At 37.0% G+C, this 21,642-nt stretch overlaps 1 protein-coding gene across 1 annotated transcript in view; it reads right to left on the bottom strand.

Annotated features, from left to right (window-relative positions):
* The window catches only part of MIPEP (mitochondrial intermediate peptidase), a 73,871-nt gene that overhangs the window by 27,859 nt on the left and 24,370 nt on the right, over positions 1 to 21,642 (bottom strand). Inside the window, exons 11-15 of the mRNA XM_027884213.1 lie at positions 14,892 to 15,045; positions 13,860 to 13,937; positions 12,661 to 12,865; positions 9,035 to 9,144; positions 2,649 to 2,723 (exon numbers count right to left, since the gene is read on the bottom strand). Coding sequence (XP_027740014.1) covers positions 2,649 to 2,723; positions 9,035 to 9,144; positions 12,661 to 12,865; positions 13,860 to 13,937; positions 14,892 to 15,045 — 622 coding nt within the window. The remainder of the gene's footprint in view (positions 1 to 2,648; positions 2,724 to 9,034; positions 9,145 to 12,660; positions 12,866 to 13,859; positions 13,938 to 14,891; positions 15,046 to 21,642) is intronic.

Here is a 21,642-nt window from a genome sequence, read left to right as displayed (position 1 = left end):
ATGCATTCCCATCTACAAACCACAGCTCTGTGTGTTTACACAGGCCTTTGAAATGGGAAAGGGAGACATATCCCAGGACCACAGGATTTTAGGTGATACTGCTGAGGAGCAGGTTAATACTTAATATTAAGCAGTAGCTAGAAGATGATTTCTAATTTCAGTAAAATGCGTTTCTCAAAAGACCTAAAAATATAAAAAGGCCATCGAATAGTTATCTATCTTCATACTGGCTCTCTATTTTGCACTTACATTGGTATTTATTAGTTTCAATTGATTCCAGTTCTTTCTAGCTCCTTGTCTGCTTAGTAGCATTTATATGTAAACACTTAGGCATTTTCCAGTAAGTTACTACTGACTGAAAGACTCTGGGACTCAATCTGCATAGTAAAGCCTTAGGAGAAGATGCGTGAACTCTCCTATCTTTCCTCCTGAATAACTGATTACATGACCTAAAAGAAAATTCAGAGGTATCATAGTTAAGAAAAAGCAGTAACATTTCTTATTCTCACATGCCAATAGACTTATTTTCTGAACAGACCACAAAAAACCTTCAGCTGTTTTCTGTAGTGCTGGAATATTTTTTAGCATTTTTCCTTCTTTTAAAGGTCAAATATGGCTTACATAGCACCTAGTCATCAAGATAGAATATAGTCTTTGCAAAGTCTGAAGGAAAGGTATTAGAATCATCATTCACAGTTTTTTCAGGTATATACACTAGTAGCAGCACATTAATACTTCAGCAGCTGCAGACTAATTATTAATTAGTCAATTAATAATTATAATTCTAAATCTGTATGAGTAACAGTATGTACTTCTATAAAGGCATGTATTAGCTTTATCTCTGCCACGCAGTCAACTTCTCTGGGATATTTTTTCTGAATTAATAAACAGAATAACAAAATTAATAAACAGTCCTGCCATCTGTTTCTTTGAAATGAGAGCACACATTTTCAAGTTTTATATTTGGAATCCCCAAAAACATAGTGCTGAACATAGGAAATTAATAATACTATTCATTGTGGCATTGTGGTCACTTGGCATGAGTTGAAACGTGTTGAACATTAGTTACACAAGAGTAATTTGAGGGCAAGCAGCCTGCTTAATCACTGAATCACTGCCAGCACCAGTCAATCATTAGGCACCCAGAGGAATTTGAGCCCACCAGAAGTGGGTGTTGTCTCCCCAGTTCTTAAGCCATGGGGTGTGGAGTCACTCCAAGACAGACCCTACAGGGGCCCCAAAAGCAGCTGAGGGCCAACAGCAGCAGGCAGACTGCACAGCCTAACACGAGCAACTGATGCAATGACCTCTCCTTTTGGAATTTGCCATCTCTCGCATCCCAGGACAGGGAGGCCACGTCACTCGTGAATTTATCTGCAACTTACAGTGTTCTTGGAATACAAGCCCATTTAGCCTCCACACTGTCAATTTGGTCTCAAACCTTGACAAGATTATAGCAAATACATATTAAAAGCTGAAAGGAAATCTGTCAAATCTATACATAGCTGTTATGGATGGACACACCAAGAAAGAATGGGTGCACGTGAAAGGACTTGATCATCACTTTAGTGGTTACTAATGTGCTGTGCACTCATGAATACAGGTCCACAATTACGCATTTGCAGCGCAAATTTTATTTCCATCCAGAATTTTTTTGCCCCAAATAAAAATCTCCTATATGAACTATTTATATTCTTGCCCACATTCTTTCTAGATTATCAGATCTCTCTACAAGAATCTTTCAAAGCCAGGAGTGGGCATTTCAATATCAGACCTGCAGAGAGGGTGCAGGTTTATTCTGCATGTCACAGAGGTACAGCCACAGACAGCACCCTCCTTGTTGACACCTGTTCAGCCAACCCTGGCTGCTGATAGCCAGCACTGCACTGAAAGCGTAATTCAAAAGTCCACTGGGTTTACCCAATGAAAAATACACACATACACTGAAAACACTGTTCAGTATGGTTTTGATTAGTGTAACTGACGTGTACAATTTACAGGCCCACACTCCAGACTTCTGACTAATTTTAAATCCCTTCAAACAACTGTACAGAGCAAACTGTCAATATTTAACCAAGTTTTTCTTTTAGATCAACTTCAGTTAACCAATGCAACTCATGCTTGTAGACAGGGTTGCAACCATTTGGGAACTCCTCAAAGTGAAAAACTACAAAAATCTGATCTTTAAATCTGTTTCTTTCCACATCTCAAAAACAACAGCTAAACTTTATTAAGGTACTAGCAGAGTTATCTCACCTAAATGCCAGCTCAAATCACATTGCAGTAAATAAACATGCCGATTTGATTTTTCTAAGGTGGCCTACAGTCCAGTTACATTTGCATGATCCCAGGTATCTAACACTTCCTTTACTTCAAGTTCTCCTTAAATGATTCCATTAAAACACATTTGGGAATTCTGATAATCCAACAATTTTCAAAGCTATGGGTTTCATTATATTTTCTTACAGGTTTAGGCATTTAGCTTTACGCAGACAGCACAGAACATGTTCAGAAAAACAAACATGACAATTAAGAAAAAAACAGGTAATGTGTCTACATTAAAATTAAAATTTGGTAAAATTACAAGAACTAAAATATGTTCTTTAAGTTCTGAATAGAGAGTAGAAACTAGAATGCAAAGAACATACCTGGAGTTGCATATCAGCTGCAGCACACACCTTTTTGGACTCACATAGTCTTGACACCATATTTTTTGGCAGTGGCTTGAATTAAAAAAAAGTTCAGATCACAGTTAGAATTGTTACACATTTGTAAACAGGATGCCATATTCCCTTATATGCCTATTAAAAATGTTATTACTATCTTTAGAGACAAAGAACAGATTGGAGCAGTTTAAGCCCTCCCAGATCACTCTGTCTAATCCTCAAAAGCAGATACTGTAACAAATTCTCCTGTTGATCTCTGAGCAGCGTTCAACTGGGATTTACACAGAGGCCCACATAACTCATAACACTGAGCTGGCCGAGTTTTCATAACTTCAACTCAGACAGCATCAGACCTTCTACCATACCCACACAAAAATATTTAGTCATACTGAACAGTAAATATCTACCATCTGAAATTTTTAACTAAGTGGAATTTATTCCATATCTATGGCAATAAAATTATCCATGCCACCACTTGCTGAAAGTCCCAGACACTTTTCAAGTCATTACACAAACTCTTTTTGATTTTCCATCCAGATGTTTACAAGTATATTCAAAGACATTTTAATGCCAGATTTTTAAGAATATCTGCATATGAATCCTTTACCTTATACTTCTTCCACCATTTCCTGAAGCTTCCTAGCAAACATTTTCTTTTTTTTTTTTTTTCAGCTAGCAGCTTCCTTAACCAAAGAAATTAAATATGGATAAAAAAACTGGGTTCTTGCTAAAATATTAAGGAAGGTACTACAAGCCGTATAAGGTAATATGGACACTTGCTATTAAACTGGACTCTAAAATGATACCTAGGCTTTCATAGTGTGTTGCAATTTTTAAGAAATAATACAAGAAAGTCTACAGATATGGCAGAGCCATATGTTTAGATTCTGCACAAATTATATGACTTCAAGACAAACAATGTTCAGAGAAAAAAAAGTCCAGCTCTAGAGAAGTTACACGTAAGTGAAGAAAATATTATCAATTAAATCTGAAACTTGAAGCAGGTAAGAAAAACTCTGAAGTTGCATGGCTGTTTTATGCAGTACTTGCTAATGCTTTTAACCTCTTCTCCAAGTCAAAAGTTAGCTGAGACAAGAATAGTATAGAACAACATCCACTATTTTGCCTGTCATATATGTGCACAGTTTTTAAAGACATGAACCAACATTTCAAGACATGAACCAACAAACATGAAGCCCATTCTGCACTATATCCTTGTTGGACCAATATTACCCTTCACAAATACAAAAACTGCATTTTTGTATCTGTATTGTTTCAAATTCCATATGATTTTGAATTACTAGAGTAAAAGGCAGTAGTAATACATAATAAGAAGGATGTTAGCAGCTGACTATCTTGAGGTTCCATACTAGATTTATTGTTGTTCAAAATACTACTGAATTATGTAGAAAATTTAGTAAGGCAAGAAGCAAAGTCAAAATAAAATTGCAAATGGTAAAAAGGATTTTGGCTGGACAATTTTTCTCCTTGTTCTATGAACATCTCTTGTCTCACCCTCCCACACAGAGTGAGGCATGACCTTCAATGCCTTTTCACCTTGGAACTGAAGTACATCTGGATTTGCAATAACATGGTTTCAGTTGCCATGCAAAAAACCCTTGTCTAAGGAAACCCATAGAATTTCAAACAGACTTTGTTAAGCACCAAACCTGTGAGCAAGTTTTGGCAGCTTTATGGATGGTTTCTTTTCCTATTCAAGTAGTGCAACGTGGAATTAAACAAAACCGACTTCTTTTAGGGATACCTGTGTTTTGGACACAGTAAAGTATGAGAAAATTGGTTGGGAACTCTTAAATTTTAATTTGTCAGGGTTAAAAAATCTGAACAACCAAAAGCTTGGCAACAGCAAATACATATATTTTACAAAGTTATAATTTAAGAGTGTTAAAGCCAAGAGCACTCCTACCAGTAAGGTCAAACCAATTCTTTCAACATAATGAATTTTTAATTTTATATTTCATTTACATTAAATGATAGCAAGAGGAAGTTAAGTGCACAGGCTTTCAATTGGTACACAAAATAAACACAACAAAAAGTGCAAAAACTTGTTTCATTGGCGTTTTTGTAAACCACAGTCCCACAGATCCCCAAATGAATTGGGAAATCCAAGTCTGCAGTTCACTGGGGCACAGAGCAGCAAGGTTCTGTGATGCAGCCAGACTTTATACACTCCCTGGGAGAGCTGGTCACATCCAGCTCCGCTCAAGAAACAACTGAAGAGGGTCTAATTCTCAGTTCAGAGCTAACCATTTCTTACACTCTCGACCCAGGAGAGTCTTGTCTTCTTTTGACTGTACTGCACAGAGCTGACCTCAAGCCACAGAAGACTGCTGAAAAGGCAGACTCTGCATTCCTCGATTTCTCCCCATGTTCTGCTACAAGAATCCTATTCTAAATTGAACTCCTGAAGGGAGACACAGAATGAACATTAATAATGTACTAAAATCTCTTTGCACAGGAGATGTCTTAGCACCACCTTCTAGAGACCAAGTAAAATAAAAGTAGTTTTACCAGGATACTCTAAAAAAATTTTGTGAACTTTTTTTGTAGTCATATGAATGTCAAAGAAACAATGTCAATCCACTGTGCCTTGAAAACCAAGCTCTACTGTTTAACAGATTAAAATCAGCAGAAAAGAACAAATCATTCTTATGACACCACATTGACAAAAAAGCACTAGAGAAAGATGTAAATTTATTTTCTTTAAATCTATCGGTATTGCTAATCTGGCTACAAGATGATATTGTGATCATAATTCACAAGGCAAGTAGCAGTTGGCACAAGAAAAACATTGCCAAAATTAGATTAAATTGGAAGAATGATAAAGAGATCTCTTATTTTTTCCCAAAATATCTTTGGGATCTTAATACTTAAGATTTCAGGGAAGCAAAATTTTACTCCAGAGGGTTTTTCAAAGATCGCTACTACTCTCTAAGGTATGTTTCTGTCAATGTTATGCACACAGATATGCTGAGGTCTTGAACTCAGGAAGATGAACAGTTTCAGACAACAGAAACCCCTCCTCCTTGCTTCATTACAATCTCACACAGTACGTTGAAAAGCAGCTGAGTGAAGGAAAAAAAGCTATCAGCATGAGTATTTTACTTATCCTAAAAGATGAGCTCTTGGACAAAACCAGAATAGTCATCCTTCTGAAAGAAGGACAGCCTTCACAGAGCTTTGGCTACAACTCTATTAATTGAATAACCATTCAATTTTTTAAATTTAAATACTACATGCTTTACTTTGGGTTCCACTTTTCCATCCTTGTCTGTTAAGTAATTTGAAGGTCTTGGAATGAATTTTTCAGCATGTTTTTCATGGTAGCTAAAAGAACAGAATTCCCTGTGTCCCAAAGCACTCTTAACTCCTTACTGTTTTGTAGTAACTGCAATACATTACAATTGTTTACTATCTGTGGGCTTACTCTTGTAATCATGCTAATACAATACTGTCTTTGTAATTCCATCTCTGTGAAAAATGAACTCGGTTCAAATTTGAACAGCTGAAATGCTGGCCTTTGTTCAAGAGAGCCTCCAAAGACACACAAGCTTAAAATGATTTAGCTCAGACCCACCACATTCTGAGCACTTAACAAATGAAATTAAACAAACAAACGCAGTGATACAGAATGGTACCCATGCACCAGATTGTCTGCTTAAGCACTATAATGACCTCACTTCCGTATGGCTTGACTTCATGAGCTTACCTCACTAATTCAACTTTAGTAACTAATTAACACAATCCCCCTTTATTCCTTGTTCTCATCTCAAGGATTTTCTGTTTTGAGTTATCTTTCAGATGTAAGGAAAACCGGGCTTGCTACTTTCTTGAAACAAATGTTTTTGTACTGGCCAGTTTTTTCAACTAAATTCAAAAGACTTGCTCCTTTTGCCAAAAGAGCTTGCAAACTTTGTCACTCCTCAATAATTAACAACACAATCATCGAAAATGGACAGAAAGCAGAGACAAGCTTTCTGTAAACTTCAAGATACTTTGTACCACATCCTCATGATCTACATCTACAATGCATTCTTGCCTTTGAAAGCCTGCCAACCACTTTTTTTCTGCAATGCTACTGAAATACAATTTTCAGCAGTTCACATGCTTTAATAACCAAAACACCTCTTCCCCCCCTCCTCTTCCCCCGCCTCCTCTTCCCATAAGCATAAGCAACAATCCTAAGTGTGGATACTCACGGGTAAGTCCTTCTACAATTGGCTTTTATAGCAATGGTAATCGTAAGCTCAGACTACACGACAAGTTTTCCTGATGTAATTCTGTTCGGTAAGACTGTTAAAAATTACACAACCTGAAGCCTACATGTAAAACTATAGCATAGATGCAGCAATGTCAAAAGAAGACTGTTGCAGAAAAGATCCTTCTCGCACAGAAAAGCGCAGTCTCTTAATTCATAAGAAGAAACTCAGTGGAAGTTCTCATACGAAACAACATTTGGATTAAATGGTTTTACAAATTTCACATTTTAACTTTTTCATCCACCTTCCTTACTTCCCCTTGAAAAAGAGGTGAAGTAGAGTCACTTTTCTTTCAAATAACTAAAAAATTGGAGGGGAAAAAGAAGACTGAATTTCCTATTTGCACAACAAAAAAATTAATCAGGGAAAAAGCAGAAAAATAAGCCCTCAAAAAGATCTTTGCGAAGTTGGAAGAGAGGTGGAATTTTCCACTCAAAGTACTTTGTAACATATACACAACAGATAAAAGTAATTGCTATAACAATCACTAAATTTCAAGAACAGAAAAGATTACTTCAATCTATTCGTATTTAAATGACAGACACAGAAATCTGATATTAGATTCTTAAAATCAGCTCAGATGAACCAGCAAAAGCAGATTTATATATGTTGGATAATGGCTTAAAAATCCATCCCAAAATTTTCAAAAAGCAATTAAAAGGAAGTCATCTAAAGCCCTCAAAAGCCACAGAGCAGTTTCAGGCTCTTCTCATCTTCCAGCATCATCTGTTCTTGCCCCCTTCAAGACTGAATTTCTACATCAAACTTCTCTCAGTTGCTCTCTGAAAGAGGAAGATTTCACCACCAATAAACAGAAGAAGTTTATGGAAATGCCAAACAGGACAAAGCGTCTGGTTCTTAGCTTTTGCACTGAAACCAAACATGGTTTAGATTTGTTAAGTCATTTTGAAAATATAAAGCCATAAATAATCTTCCACAAATCTCTTTCAGATGCTTTAGTGAAGCTCATTCTCTAAACTCATATGCAGTCAGATTAACTCCATGCTGTTTAAACACTATATGAACTTTATAAAGAACACTAGAAAGCAATATTTCAGTATGTGGACTCAAACATACAAATGATGAACACTCCTGAACTGGGTACACTTAACTCCCAGGTTTCAACAAGATTAGTGCAATCAATTCTGCAGAAATGATTACTTTGTTGCAGGAAAAAAAAAAATATTTACAGAGTAAATTTCTCAGACTGTATCTATTAAAATAGAAGTTAAGCAACATATTTTCCTAACTTTTCAATGGAGGTAAACATAATTCTACTTCCAGAATACTGAAATACACCGAATGCTTAATACTGGATAAAAAGCTTCAATGAAGTGTAACACACTACACAACTTAAGAGGCATTTTTTAAATGTCTGTACAAGTATAAATAATTTTCTGCTGCCATGTCTTAAAGTGACCACCAAAAGTCACCTTGTTCCAAAGAGCACTGTTCTTTAAATATCCCACAGAAAGCAGATCCTTGCAGGAGACTGATACACAACAGCTTCATGTAAAAAAGGCATCAGAGTTTTAATGCAGAGATTCATAGACTGACAGATTCTAACTAATCCTAATTTAATCCTAAATAGAGTAGTATGGTTTTCATCACAAAATATTTCAATCACTACCCCATACTGTCAGGTTTTAAACACTGCAGATCATTTCCATTTTTGTCCATGGTTTGGTACCTGAGCTTTATTTTAAGATAGACTTTTGAGAGTTCAATGATGAATCCTATTTTTGTCATAACTTACCTGTAATTAAATTAAAATATTTCAAATAATTCACAGAGAAGTTGTTTACCTACTACACTAGGTAAGAAAAAAAAAAGCCTGAAATTTTTAAACATAATAATTTGAAACTTGGACATAAGAATCTGGTATTCTTTTGCAGATTGCATTTATCTTTTCTGCAATGACAATACTAACATTTTTTCTGAATAACTGAAATTATAATATTAAAATATTTTCTATCAATTGTTTATTTCTACTTTAAACATTACGGATAAATAACACATGAAAATATTATTCTTTTCCTAAATACATTATTTCCTATTTTCAATATTTTACACATTATATTTCCCTACCTGTCCTGTTTTATAATGCCTTGCAAACTGGTTAACCACTCGATAGTCATTTGCAAAGTACTCCATCAGAATTGAGGGAACTTCAGCAAAATCAGTAGGGCATCTGGTTCCTAGAGGTAGAATAATTGTACATATTAGTGTTTGCTATTTCCATTAACACAAATAGTTAACTCTCCCAAAAGGTTTTGCAACGTTCAGTTTGGACTTTTGGTGAACTTTAATGTTCTTTCATTTATTAAGTCAATATTTTATTTCCATTATTGTACATATTGCCAGAAAAGCTTCATTATAATCCTACACGTTTTACTATAAATCACAAAGTAAAACAAAATATTTGAACAGCTGGGTGAGGCACCTTATAAAGCTCTGGATCACACCCTTTTTAAACTAAACCAGACTGTAGCCAAATTGGCCCTACATGAAACACCAAATCTATTTAAGTGTCCTAAATCTAAATTAAACTACAATGTAAATAAAACTCTGCCTTAATCCCATTCACAGTTACAATTTTTAGCTTCCATCTGTTTGCTGAGCTTACTTATGTTTTATATTAACCTCGCTTTATAATACCAAGTCATTCATTGAAGGAACACTCTGGCAGATTGAAGACATGTTCTATGTAAGTGCAGTGAGGTAATATGTTAGTATTTTTAAAAAGTACTTTCCCAAAAACCTTATTTACTCTAATCCTTATCAGTACCTTACACAATGGAATTTATTAAAAAGCATAACACATCACCAAATCAAAGCTGAATTTTCAACTTCTGTATTAAAGTCAGCAATGTAAAAGTTGTTGCTCTGATAATGAACCCACTGGGTTATCACCTCTATCCCTGTCTGCTAGAGACAACATCAACATTCAAAATTAGTTTTAAATCTATATAAGTTTTTACTATTTTTGGAAGACTATTTTTTAATATCACTCCTTTCATCTTTATAAATCTTTCTCTAATTTTTAATCTTAATTTATAATACGTTTATATTCAGTGTTTTCAAACCAATACTGCTCTTTAGTACAAACAGCATTTGTTGCACTGATTTTACTGCCTAAATTGAGAGAAACTGTGTTCTCTATCCAAAGGCAAGATAAAGTCTAAAAAACCATCCATTTTAGTTCTTCTATGTGCCTGCTACTAGAGACACAAAACTATGCCCAAGATTGCATGAGGTTTCACCAGTATCTTTACCATTCTAACATGCATTGTTGCAACATACAGCTGTTACATACAGCTCTGATCAAATCACATTTAATTCTTTCACAGACACATTAGCTATATGCAGTTCTGCATTAACAAATAAAACTGTTGTTCTGTTTCTCCACTACTGCTGAAAAATCCAAGCATAAATTCTCTCTGTACTCTGCAAATGCATGATGTGCACTGTGTAGTTCTGAATTATATTTTACTTCTAAGACTTCAGTATCCAGTCATTCAGCTCTTATGCAACATGCCAATTCTTCTTTTGCGCCATCACATTTCATTAGTAGAGTCTTTTTTTTTGTTGTTGTTTGAAAATAATTTTAAAAAGCCTAAAACAAGGCAGGTCCCAAGACAAAAGCCTGCAGAACTCCACCGGTTTAGGCATTTATGCTTACTCAGTGCTCCTAACAAAGTAATATAATGCTTTTAGTAACCACTGAAGAAACTCCTGATTTACATTATCTGAAAATCAGAAAAGTAAAAGGCTGAACAGTTATCTGGGATAAGTTAGTCCTCCTGTAAAACAAATGTAGGTATTCTATACTACATGATAAACTAAAAAGGAACACAATGCTATGTTTTGAAAAATCTTATACATACATATGCATGAAACAACCAATAAATGCATATAGTAAAATGAAAGATTAGCTTAAAAAGAAACACATCTTAAGTCAAAAACATCTAGTATTATCCAAGTTTTGGGGTCACTGAAGGCAGAATGGGTACCTGAATATTTGGGAATGTAATCAGAAAAAGAAGGTGGGAGAGAGCAGGAAAGATGTCAAATACTCAGCTCACCTCAATTAGAATGTTAAATTTTTTGTTCTCACAATAATCTGAAGTCGTCTTATTTCCATACTTTGCCACCCTAGTGTTTCATGAGAGCAGATGGCTCCTAACAGACATCCCTGGGAGGAGCCCTTTGACTGTTATGTGTTCCAAATCAAAAAAAAAAAAAAAAATATTCCCTGCAAAAACAACACCACTGACCTCCACCCTCCAATGCTGCTTTTGCAATGCTAGATCTCGAGTGAAATCTTCTGGGATGCAGGACTGCCTGGAGCTAAGGCAACACTGAAACCATACACAGGGGCTCCTGGAAATTCGAGGCCTCAAAATTAGCCATTTCCTGCCCCTTTAAGGCTTTGACATGCAGACACATGATTCAGCATAAGAGGAGAACTCTCACCAAAGCAGCTACTTTGGGCATCTACGTACTCCTGTATGTCAAGATGAGCAAGGCTATATGAGTGGAAGCAGTGGGGAAGAGCCCTTAACTGTCCCAAGGACTACACAGAGCTTATACTGAAAGAGCGTATGCCGTGTTCAATTGTTTGAACCGTGTCCAATAGAGACATACTCAGAAACAGCTCAGCATATTTTAATTTTATGTGGAAGACTTATAAAAAAAAAGTATATTTTGCAAAGGTATGTATTGATAAAATATTAACTGTACCATGGACACCCCTTTGTATCATTTGCCTAATGTAAAAATGGTAAAAACATTTTTAAAAAAATTCTTCAGACAAGGGAGTCTCAATCTCATCTGTTCAGTTGTGGGTTTTTTAATAAGTCAATGTCCACTGCACTTGGGATTTTCAGCACACTGTTAGAGAAAAGAATATACCAAGATGTCCACAGCCAAAAAAAGTAGCATGTCAAGCAGCCTTAGCCAGCATGTCTTGGACCCATTTGCCACAACTGCAGAGGGCTATAGAAGTCTGCAACCTGTCAGTCAATACACTCACTACCACTGCTTGAGAAAGGAGTCTAAATTAAAAAAAGACAATATTCCTTTCCTGTGCATCCAGTAAGCTGTGACTGCACATTCATTTGTGTTCACTCATGTATGACTAAAAGGCCCACCAGTTAGTCATGTTTGCAAGTACAGTATGTTTTCAATATATCAGTTTTGCTTAATCAGAATCAAATAGAAAAGTCCTGGCTTTACAGATTTTTTTTATATTGCTGGTGTATGCTCTTTGCCAGATTTAATTCACTAATTCTCCTTCATTCACTTTCCTAAATAATTTCCAACCCAGGTAAAACTTCAGCCCAATCTATTTTCAATCCTCCAACTATTCCAACAATTATAAGCTCCACATAAGGCAAACTCACAAGAATGGGTACCAACAATAGAACAAAGATCAACAGTACATAAAGAAGAGATACAAATGTCTAATTCTTATTAGAAGCAGAATAATATTCAAGAGTTTGTTTGAGTTTTAGGTAATATCTGAGGACCTGATACTGTATTTTCAAGTCTTCAAAGGTGTAGAACTATCAACATGACTCAACTATTTCTGGTTCATACTCTTTTTTGTTGTTGTTGTTTTGCTCTGATTTTTTTTTAATCTACTTTTCTGGAAATTAAACATTTAACTAAAACAACAACAAAAAAAAATATCACTATTAAAGCATTCTTACCAGTGACATGCTGGTACCGAGTTCTTCCCAGCATAGAATGCATAGCATGTCCCATTTCATGGAAGAGATTCTCCATCATGCCAGGACTTAATAGCGTTGGTGCACCCCTTGCTGAATGGGGAAGGCTAAGCATAAGAACAACTACAGGTAGCTGGTACTCTCCATTTTCCTTTAGCCTTCCTCCTCGAACTGTAAAGTGACAATCCTTTTCAAGATAAAAGCAAACATATGGACAGCTGATGTCATTACATCAACAATATTAAAACAATTATTAAATTATTACATTAAACTTAATTTGTTAAATCAAATCTAACCATATACTCAGTTACACAAGAAGAATTCAATGATCACTAAGAGTGTTGTTCAACAGCAGTGCCCTATTTCTCCATCTTTATTATTTGTTTCAAATTCATATGGAAATTACTTTATTCCATAAAGAAAAGACTGTGATGCTCTTAGAAAATATTTTTTTTAAATTATCAAAACCTTAAAGTTTTTCTAAAAAATATCACAAGCTGAAAGAAATCTACTGATGTGTCAAATCCATAATGTATATAAAATATACCACACAGCACTCCTATTGTGAAATATTAGCAAAACAGAGTAATACATTAAGCTAATGTAGATTTAAAGTTTGTCCACTCATCATCTCACCAAAGGTGGTAATTTGTAGGTGCTTCTATTGAGTGAAGTGTGTATTGTACTGCATCATACAGTAAGTTACTGTACTGCATCATATACTAAGTATACTGGCACTAGGTAGTGAGCAAGCCACAAGTTAGAACCATCTAGTTTTAAGTAGAATTTTGAATAAAAATTAGTTGTCATTTTGAGCTTTCACCTTTAGAAAGTGTAAATTTCAGATTGTTCCTACTTATAAACAGCAGGTCAGAAAACAGGTGTTTAAATATCCACCATTTCTCTAAACAGAGCTCTACGACATTTCATAGTGCCCATTATTCTGTACCACAAAGAGTCTGAGTTCAGCCTATTGGGTGATGTTTTTTAAATGAAAGGTTACTCACAAAAGAATACATTATCTAAAAGCACATTTCATGTTACAGACTTTTTATGTTTAAATTTAATTTATTTTAAATCAAGATAACTTCTACTAAAAAATTACACTGAACATAAATCGCACTAATGTTACGCTCATTACTCAAATAAAATCCACACTGAAATCAGACAAAAAATGTTACCTGATGTGGTTTATCAGGTCGCTGAAAGAAGTCACAATAGATGTATCCTAGTAAACCTTCAGTTTCATGAACAACAGCCTGAAAAAAAAAAGAGCATCATTTCCACAGTGAAAGCACTGATAAGATGTGTAAATTGAAGACACAATATTCTAATCCAAAGATTTATAATGAATAAATGCCAAATAAACTGGGAATAATTAATGTAAAATCTCTTGGTAATTTTAATTTAAAAAATTATAAATAGAAAATTCACAGCTTGTCTCTCAAACTACAGACATTTCTGCATGTCACTCAAAACTAACAAGTCACGATTAGTATTAAAAGTAGCCCTCAAATGTCAAACAGAAGCCAATTTACCATGGATATAAAAATAGAAAGAGTAAGGAGTAATTAAAATTGACCCACAGGACATAAAGTACAGCAGCTCTTGCTGGAGGTTGGAGGTGGAAAAGCAGTGGAAAAGATCTGGCAGTGAATAAATGTAGCGAAGACAACAGAGGAACCTGGGAACTTGATGAGTAAGTTATTGCCCAAGTTATTGCCCAAGTTTTTATTTCCACCCACCCCTAAAAAGAGGGCAGAAAAACAAAAGGTGTAAAAATCAATCTCAAAGTAAAGATGACATACAGAGGTAAAGAAATGAGGCGAAGACATATGACTACTAGAATCCACACCTAAAGCATTCTAGTCATCTATGGTCATCTACAAATTGTAACTAAAAAAACTAGCAGGGTTCATTTGGAAGGGCATCTTGAAAGGTACAGTGATAATCTCCAAACAGAAAAACTGCCTCTGATTCAGGCACCCTACACAGAGACACTGTTGAAGTTCGTAACATACCAAACATACAAAAAGCACTTAGAGTATAAAACCCTTGAGGTCTAACTTTAGCTAAAATTAAACAACTAGTCTGTCCTTTTGAGAGGTACCCAAGTAATTTTAAAAAAAACCAATCTGACTCATGGCTCACAGGAACATGTTGTCTTGTCTATCTTCCCTTCAGTTTCAGATGCTGGGAACAAGAATACTTACCAACTTTCGAACATCTTCAGACCAAATCTCTCCTCTCTTTGTCTGCTCAGCATAAAGGGAGATTCCTAACAGCTGACTGAACAAAGAGTTCAAACCTTCCATGCATGCCCCAAGAGAGAAAAATGGGCAGTACAAGCCAGGATCAATGTTGTACCTAAGGAAATACAAGAATCCCAAATCAATCAGTTAGTAGAGCTACGAAAACTTGAGTCTTCACCTTCAAGCCACAAGATGTGACAAAATACACTAATTCAGCCCCAAGGCCCTTACTAGGTATGCTTTATTTTTCAAATACTGAAACTAAGTCACAGGCTAGTTATGGCACAGTGCTTCACAGTAACATAATTTTTCTTATACTCAAATTTGGACAGCAAATTCAACAGATGTTGACTATCATTTTCAGAAATGTGGTGAACATGTAGCCAAACAGACCACGGCAATATAACGGGTGGCCAAGCTGTGGCTTTTGATCCACAAGAGGCCACTGGCACTCAAGTGCCTTTCCCATGCCAAGGCTGCACTGTGTGAGTGATCAGAAAAACGAGCTGGCTTCAGCCGTGGTGTAAGCCAAATCCTCAGCTAGGGCAGGAAACCAACTCGTAAGCATTGCTGACTCTGCAGTCTTGTATTTCACTACTTCTTTCAGCAACAGAAACACCAAGGAGACATAATCACCTCCCACACAGGAATCACACCCCGGGCTCTGGAGACTCTCTTGAACCATTAGAAAGTATCTTTGCAGCTTTGGGCCACATGAAGATTTTAGTTTGTGACATGGATTTCAAACATGGCCAAGCTTCTTGAGCCTAACATCAACCAACTATGTTCAAGACACTGGAGCACAGAAGACACTCATAGGGAGGAAAACACCATACATCTGCATGCACGCATATAAACTTAGAATGAACAAAAAGTTCAAAAAGTAGTTCAGAGATGTATGCAGCCTAAAAGTGGGCTCAAACTTCCTGAGACTATGACTCTAAAAAGTAAACAGACAACAAGTGTATCAAGCAGACAAATACTTTGCAAACTTACACCTTTCACAAGCTGCTCAGGACCACACAACTCTCTGGAGGCAAAAGCAAAATCAAAACTGCAATCTGCTTGCTGTGCGTGCACCCCAAATGGTAAAAAAGTTCTTGTCTCCTCATTTCACATACAAAGTCCAAGTGTCATTTACACCATTTTCTGGAGTCTAAAAGTAAGGACTGTTTAGAGAATCACAGTCACTCCCTTCTATCTTCTTTCACACTCTTCTGCTTTTGCTTCTTAATGAAATGGTAAGTAGTCACTGAAATTTAAACATCCATCAGCTGGACTACCTACAATAGCTGAACACCAAAGATGAGAACTGTGTTGTATTATGGCCTATGATCAAGAGACTTATAGACCATCTGTGAAAGAGCCAGCTAGTCCCTATCCACTCACCTACCTTTCCTTCCTTTTCACTCCCACACAAAGAAGACCTAAAAACGAAGTCCACTGGGGATATTGCATTTGCCAATGTCCTGCTTACAACTGCAGCTTCACTGTACTGTGAGGCCCAGCAGGGTGGGGTTACTACTCCTCTAAGCCACAGACACGCTAAGGTACAATATTTTGCTTTTTTTCACACTACAAATGCAAGAAGCTAAAGCCAGTGTATTCCATTCTACTCTTAACTATACTAGAACATAGAAAATAAAGCAGATTTTGCCTCTACTATACTGACACACTTCTTCACGATGCATAGCAACACTTGAATTCATACTTTGCATGTTTCCATACACACGTTTTCCTTCTTACTCAGAAAGTCATTACACCAAAAGAAGGGAAATGATACAAATCACTTTAGATCAAGTTAGATAAAAAGACTGCAAGCAAGTCTCTAAAAGAAAGCAGAAGAGTTCATTTCCATACAAGCCACAGACTTTTGGAGTACAAAGGACACTGATTTACACAAAGAGCGCCCCCAGAAGTACAGAATTACAGGGTATGTGCTGAATATCTGGAGAATTTTTAAGTCAGCAAGTCCTCAGTATTGCAGCTCCTTCAAGAGTGGTGCTTCTTGGAAAGTTTTAGCAGCTAAATGTCTCCAGACTTTTATAGAATCACCCTCTGAACACCTTCTGCTCAGATTGTTACAGGGAAAACTTAAACCCACCACTAAGTGCTTCAGCCCTCCTGATCCTACTCTGAAGCTCTCTGTGCATACAGACTACAAGACCTGCTAAAATGACCCTTCTCTTAGCAGCAAATCATAACAACTTCCATAACAGTTTAGGACTGTTTTTTGTCACATCACTTGATACCACATCTGTCACATTTGATACCATCATCCTACATAGCACTATGGTGATCAGCAGCACACAGGTTGGAGGCCAGTGACCCGCAGTACACTCCAGGGGCCAATACTGGGCCAAGCCCTGTCTAGTCATTGGCAGATGACACCAAACCAGGTGTCAATCAAACTGTCCACCAAATTGGTTGATATATCAGAAGCTCATGTTGCCATCCAGAGGGACCTTGACAGGTTGGATAAATGCGCTGACAGGAACGCCCTGAAGTTCAAAAGCAGAAGTACAAAGTCCTGCACCTGGGGAGGAACAACCCCAGCCACCAGTATATGGTGGGGGACACTCAGCAAGAAAGCAGTTTTGCAGAAAATGTCCTGGTTGAACATGAGCCAGCAATGGTTTCTTGCCACAAAGAATGGTATCCTGGGAGCGCAAGGAAGAGCATGACCAGCAGGCCTAGGGAGGTGATCCTTCTGCTCTACTCAGCACTGGTCAGGCTATTGCTGGAGTGCTGTGTCCAGTGCTGGTCTCCTCAGTACAAGAAAGACATGGACATACAGGAGAGAATGCAACAAAGGCCCACTGAGATGACTGAGGGCCTATGAGGAAAGGCTGAAAGATCTGGGACTGTTAAGCCTGGAGAAGAGAGGGCTCAGAGGGATCTTACTATTAAGGAGTATAAATTTCTGAAGGGAGGGTACAAAGAGGACAGAGTCAGGCTCTTTTTAGTGGTGCCCAGTGACAGGACCAAAGACAATGGGCACAGACTGAAATATGAGAGGTTTCATCTTAATATCAGGAAACAATTTTTTTCCAGCAAAGGTGACCAAAAAGTGGCACAAGTTACTCCTACAGACTGTGGAGTTGCACTGCTTGGAGATACCGAAAAGCTGTCTGGATATGATCCTGGATACTTAGCTCTAGGGGACTCTGCTTTAGCTGGACGTTGGACCAGACAACCTCCAGAGCTCCCTTCAAACCTTAACTATTCTGTGAAGATGTTATATGTAGCCTAGGACTAAGAACACACAGTTCATAGATTCCAGCTTTATCAGAGGAGGACAACATTTCCTGCTGACTGCAAAGGATTAACGCATTCAGTTGAAATACTGGACTAACATGTCTACTGGAGGGATGAAAGAAAAAAAAAACTCTGAAACTACTTTTCATTTCGTTTCCGTCAGAAACACTGATATATACCAGCAGGAGAAAGCAATGATATTTCTTCATCGATAGAAGAGCTGACAGTAGCATATTAGAGGGAGCAGATCACTTCTTCCTCATTCATAGCATTCCTTGAACATGTACATCCCCATGAACTTATCCCACGATAATGAGGATGGGAAGAAGGCTTTGATAGGCATTGTGTAATACACTGTCACTATCCAAAGTGAGGGGACGGGAAATCAGTCTGTAATAGCTTTCTCTTTTGAAAAAAGCATGATACTTATCCACCCACACATAAAAATAGCAGTAACAGACTATAATGCCTTAAGGCAGACTCCCCAGAGGAACTAGTCCCCTACTCTAGCTGATGTTTGAAGATGTCACAGTCTTGACATTTTGAGTACAATGAGGTCCTGACTAAACAACAACTTAAGTAGAAACTGCACAGTTAATGTAAGCCCCTTCTGGTAGAACACCGTCAGGATCAAACCTCTCCTACATTTAATGACAGATGTGTGTTACTGTTCCTCTCGCCAATGGAAAATTAAAAAAAGTTTTGAAAAACAATTTTTTTAAATACAGAATGCCAAAACAAAATAATGTTTCTGGTTCTCGTTTCACTTTACTGTCCATTTCTGCCTTGCCTATCACATCAGTGTGCAAAGAAGACCAAAGCTTAAGACACTGAAAAATCTTCCAATACTACTAAGTGTCTTATGAGGCAAAACTGATATATAAATTACTTTTGGGCACACGTGACAGCAGTCAGCAGTAATTATTACACTCATTATCTGGCATCAATTTTTTATTTGTTTGCTGGCCAGTGCAATGTCATAGGAGTTATGGAGAAAGGGGTTAAAACGATACTATAAAGCAATTATCACAATCAGATGATAATAATCAGTAATTCTTCGAAATGACTACTGGGTATTAAAAAAAAAAAAAGCTATTCCTCCAGGAAGTGTGTAATACATCTTCAAAACTCTTTGTCTAATACCAGTCTATACCAACTAAGCAGTGATCATTCCAGACACCAAAATGCAGATTCAATTGCCAAGTTTTGAATTTGGTCCTACCTCATAGATACATGAACTCTATTTTCACAAATCAAGTAAGACCAACCACAATTGAAGAAAGCCTAACCCCAAACTTGCACTGATTCCAGGAAAACTTTCTTTGGGCTTACTTAGGAATAGTAATTAGCCAAAACCTCAGCTATCTGATGTCCTATAACCAAAAACTCAGTTCCCAGAATTATTATTAATAGACAATCTTGCCTTTCAGTGGCAAGAGCAAGCACGTGACTGACTCTTTTCTGAGCCCTCACCTTCAAGAACTAACTACTCACTGCAAAATGAAAGGTGTAACAGTAGATAAGATTAGAAGACAATGGGGAGAAGGGAAGAAATTAATTTAAAAGACTTGAATCTTTCCCAAAAATAAGAATACTCCATGAACAAAACAGGAAATCCTGCAATATCTCCACTAGATCTGCAAAACTTTAATCTGGCACATGGGTGTGGGTGGAAAAGTACTTGAAAGAGTTTACAAACTAGATGTTCCCTTACTGAAGATTCTTGGTTGATTCCAGGCACTCAAACAGTAGCAGATATTAGCAACCTCATTGTTTCCAGATGACATGAAAAAAAGCATCTGTTAGCTATGATTACCCAAACTCAGTTACAACTTCATCACCTTAGTGAAACTGCAAGAACACAACATTCCACAGGCACAGTATTGCAGTGCTCAAATTCATACCAATCTGAAAACATTGCAGCACATGTCTTGGCAGCAATGGAGGACTGCAACTGTGACAGCAATCCAAACCTTTCTTCCCTCAGCCCTTTGAATGAACTTTCTTACGCTGTTAAAGTGTCTGGGTTGTATCTTCAAGACATGCTCTGACCTGGGCCAGATTAACTGACCTGGGCCACATAAAACTCCAAGATGAAGACTTCTATCAATACACTCTTTTAGCAGTTTAAATTGCCCTGTTACAAAGATAGAGCTTGTCTGTGTAGCATGCAAAGCCTTTCTGAGGGCTGATCCAAGACTAAAATGAATTTTTCCTGAAGCTAAAGGGCAAACTCAAAGTTCACCATCTTCTAACCCTAGTGTATGGTCCTCCTTTGATCAGTTTTTTTTTTTCTTTTTTCAAATGTAAAATCAAGTGTATTTGTAAATGCACACAAAATCCTCTCAACAACATCCTACCAAAACCAAGGCATTCCCACCTTGGCAGGAGGGTCGGACTAGATGATCTCCAGAGGTCTCTTCCAACCCTAACAATTCTGTGATTCCACTGCACATTACTTCTCTGTCAATAGAATGAAAGGACAAAAACTTCAGTTCATTAATTATCTGATAGTGCCTGACCCTACATAAGAAGGAGCAGAGCCTCCAAACTCCTACAGTTTAGCCTGCCCCTGAAATGCTCACTAGTCAGAGCAAAGCAATCTTCATAATCTACATGTTAATAACTGTTGATGATCCTACTGTGCACTTAATAATTTTTATTATATGGCATGTCAAAGGAGAAACCATTCTAAGAATCACTTTATGCATGTTTTTCAAGCTGCTGTCACTTGTGAGTTTGAATAGTTGTACAGCTTTGTGCCTTCTATGTAAAATAAATACTAAAAAAATGAAATAAAACTGCAAAAAGCAGCTCATTAATATGAGCACACTCTTCAGCTAATGCCCTCCACACTTATTCAGGCAAGTTACAATTTTATCTCCAACAGGAAATGCATTCAAGTATTTTTGGGAACAGAAATCAGAAAGGAAATTATCATGACCCATACTGAACTATGCTAACAGACACTCTGCTACCAAAAAAATTTCTGCTAAGGGTTACCGATACCAGCCAGGAAGGTTAATGTTCCAGAGACAGACAGTTAAAACCTGCATTGGAGACCAACTGGAGCTCCATTTAGTGATGATAAATACTGCAAAGAAGTGCTGGAAGACAGTTTTTCTTGTATGCTGTAATTTGCAGTTTGCTTACTGCTCCGGAAGAACAGACAGAGAGAAGTCAGTGGGGAGGATCCTGCACATGGCATAGGAGTGTCTCTAGTGAAACATTATACTACCATGTCCAAAGCCCACAAACACTTGGAAACATAGTTACAGCAACTCTTAAGGAAGAAAAAGGATTCAGGTTAGCTAAGTAATCCAAGGCAAGAATCAAACATCCTGTCTGGATACCCTTTCACTTAAAATGTGACTTTCTGGGCCCCAGGAAGGTGATTCAGACTGCTTCAAATAGGCATCTTAGGATGCCTATGTCACCAGAGAAAGGCAGATGT

Source organism: Empidonax traillii, unplaced genomic scaffold, assembly GCF_003031625.1.
Source record: "Empidonax traillii isolate 1590-97213 ecotype Southwest subspecies unplaced genomic scaffold, ASM303162v1 scaffold9:size3134949, whole genome shotgun sequence".
Classification (NCBI taxonomy): Eukaryota; Metazoa; Chordata; class Aves; order Passeriformes; family Tyrannidae; genus Empidonax; species Empidonax traillii.
The sequence above is the reverse complement of the archived record's forward strand: the minus strand, read 5'-3'. Positions and strand labels throughout refer to the sequence as shown.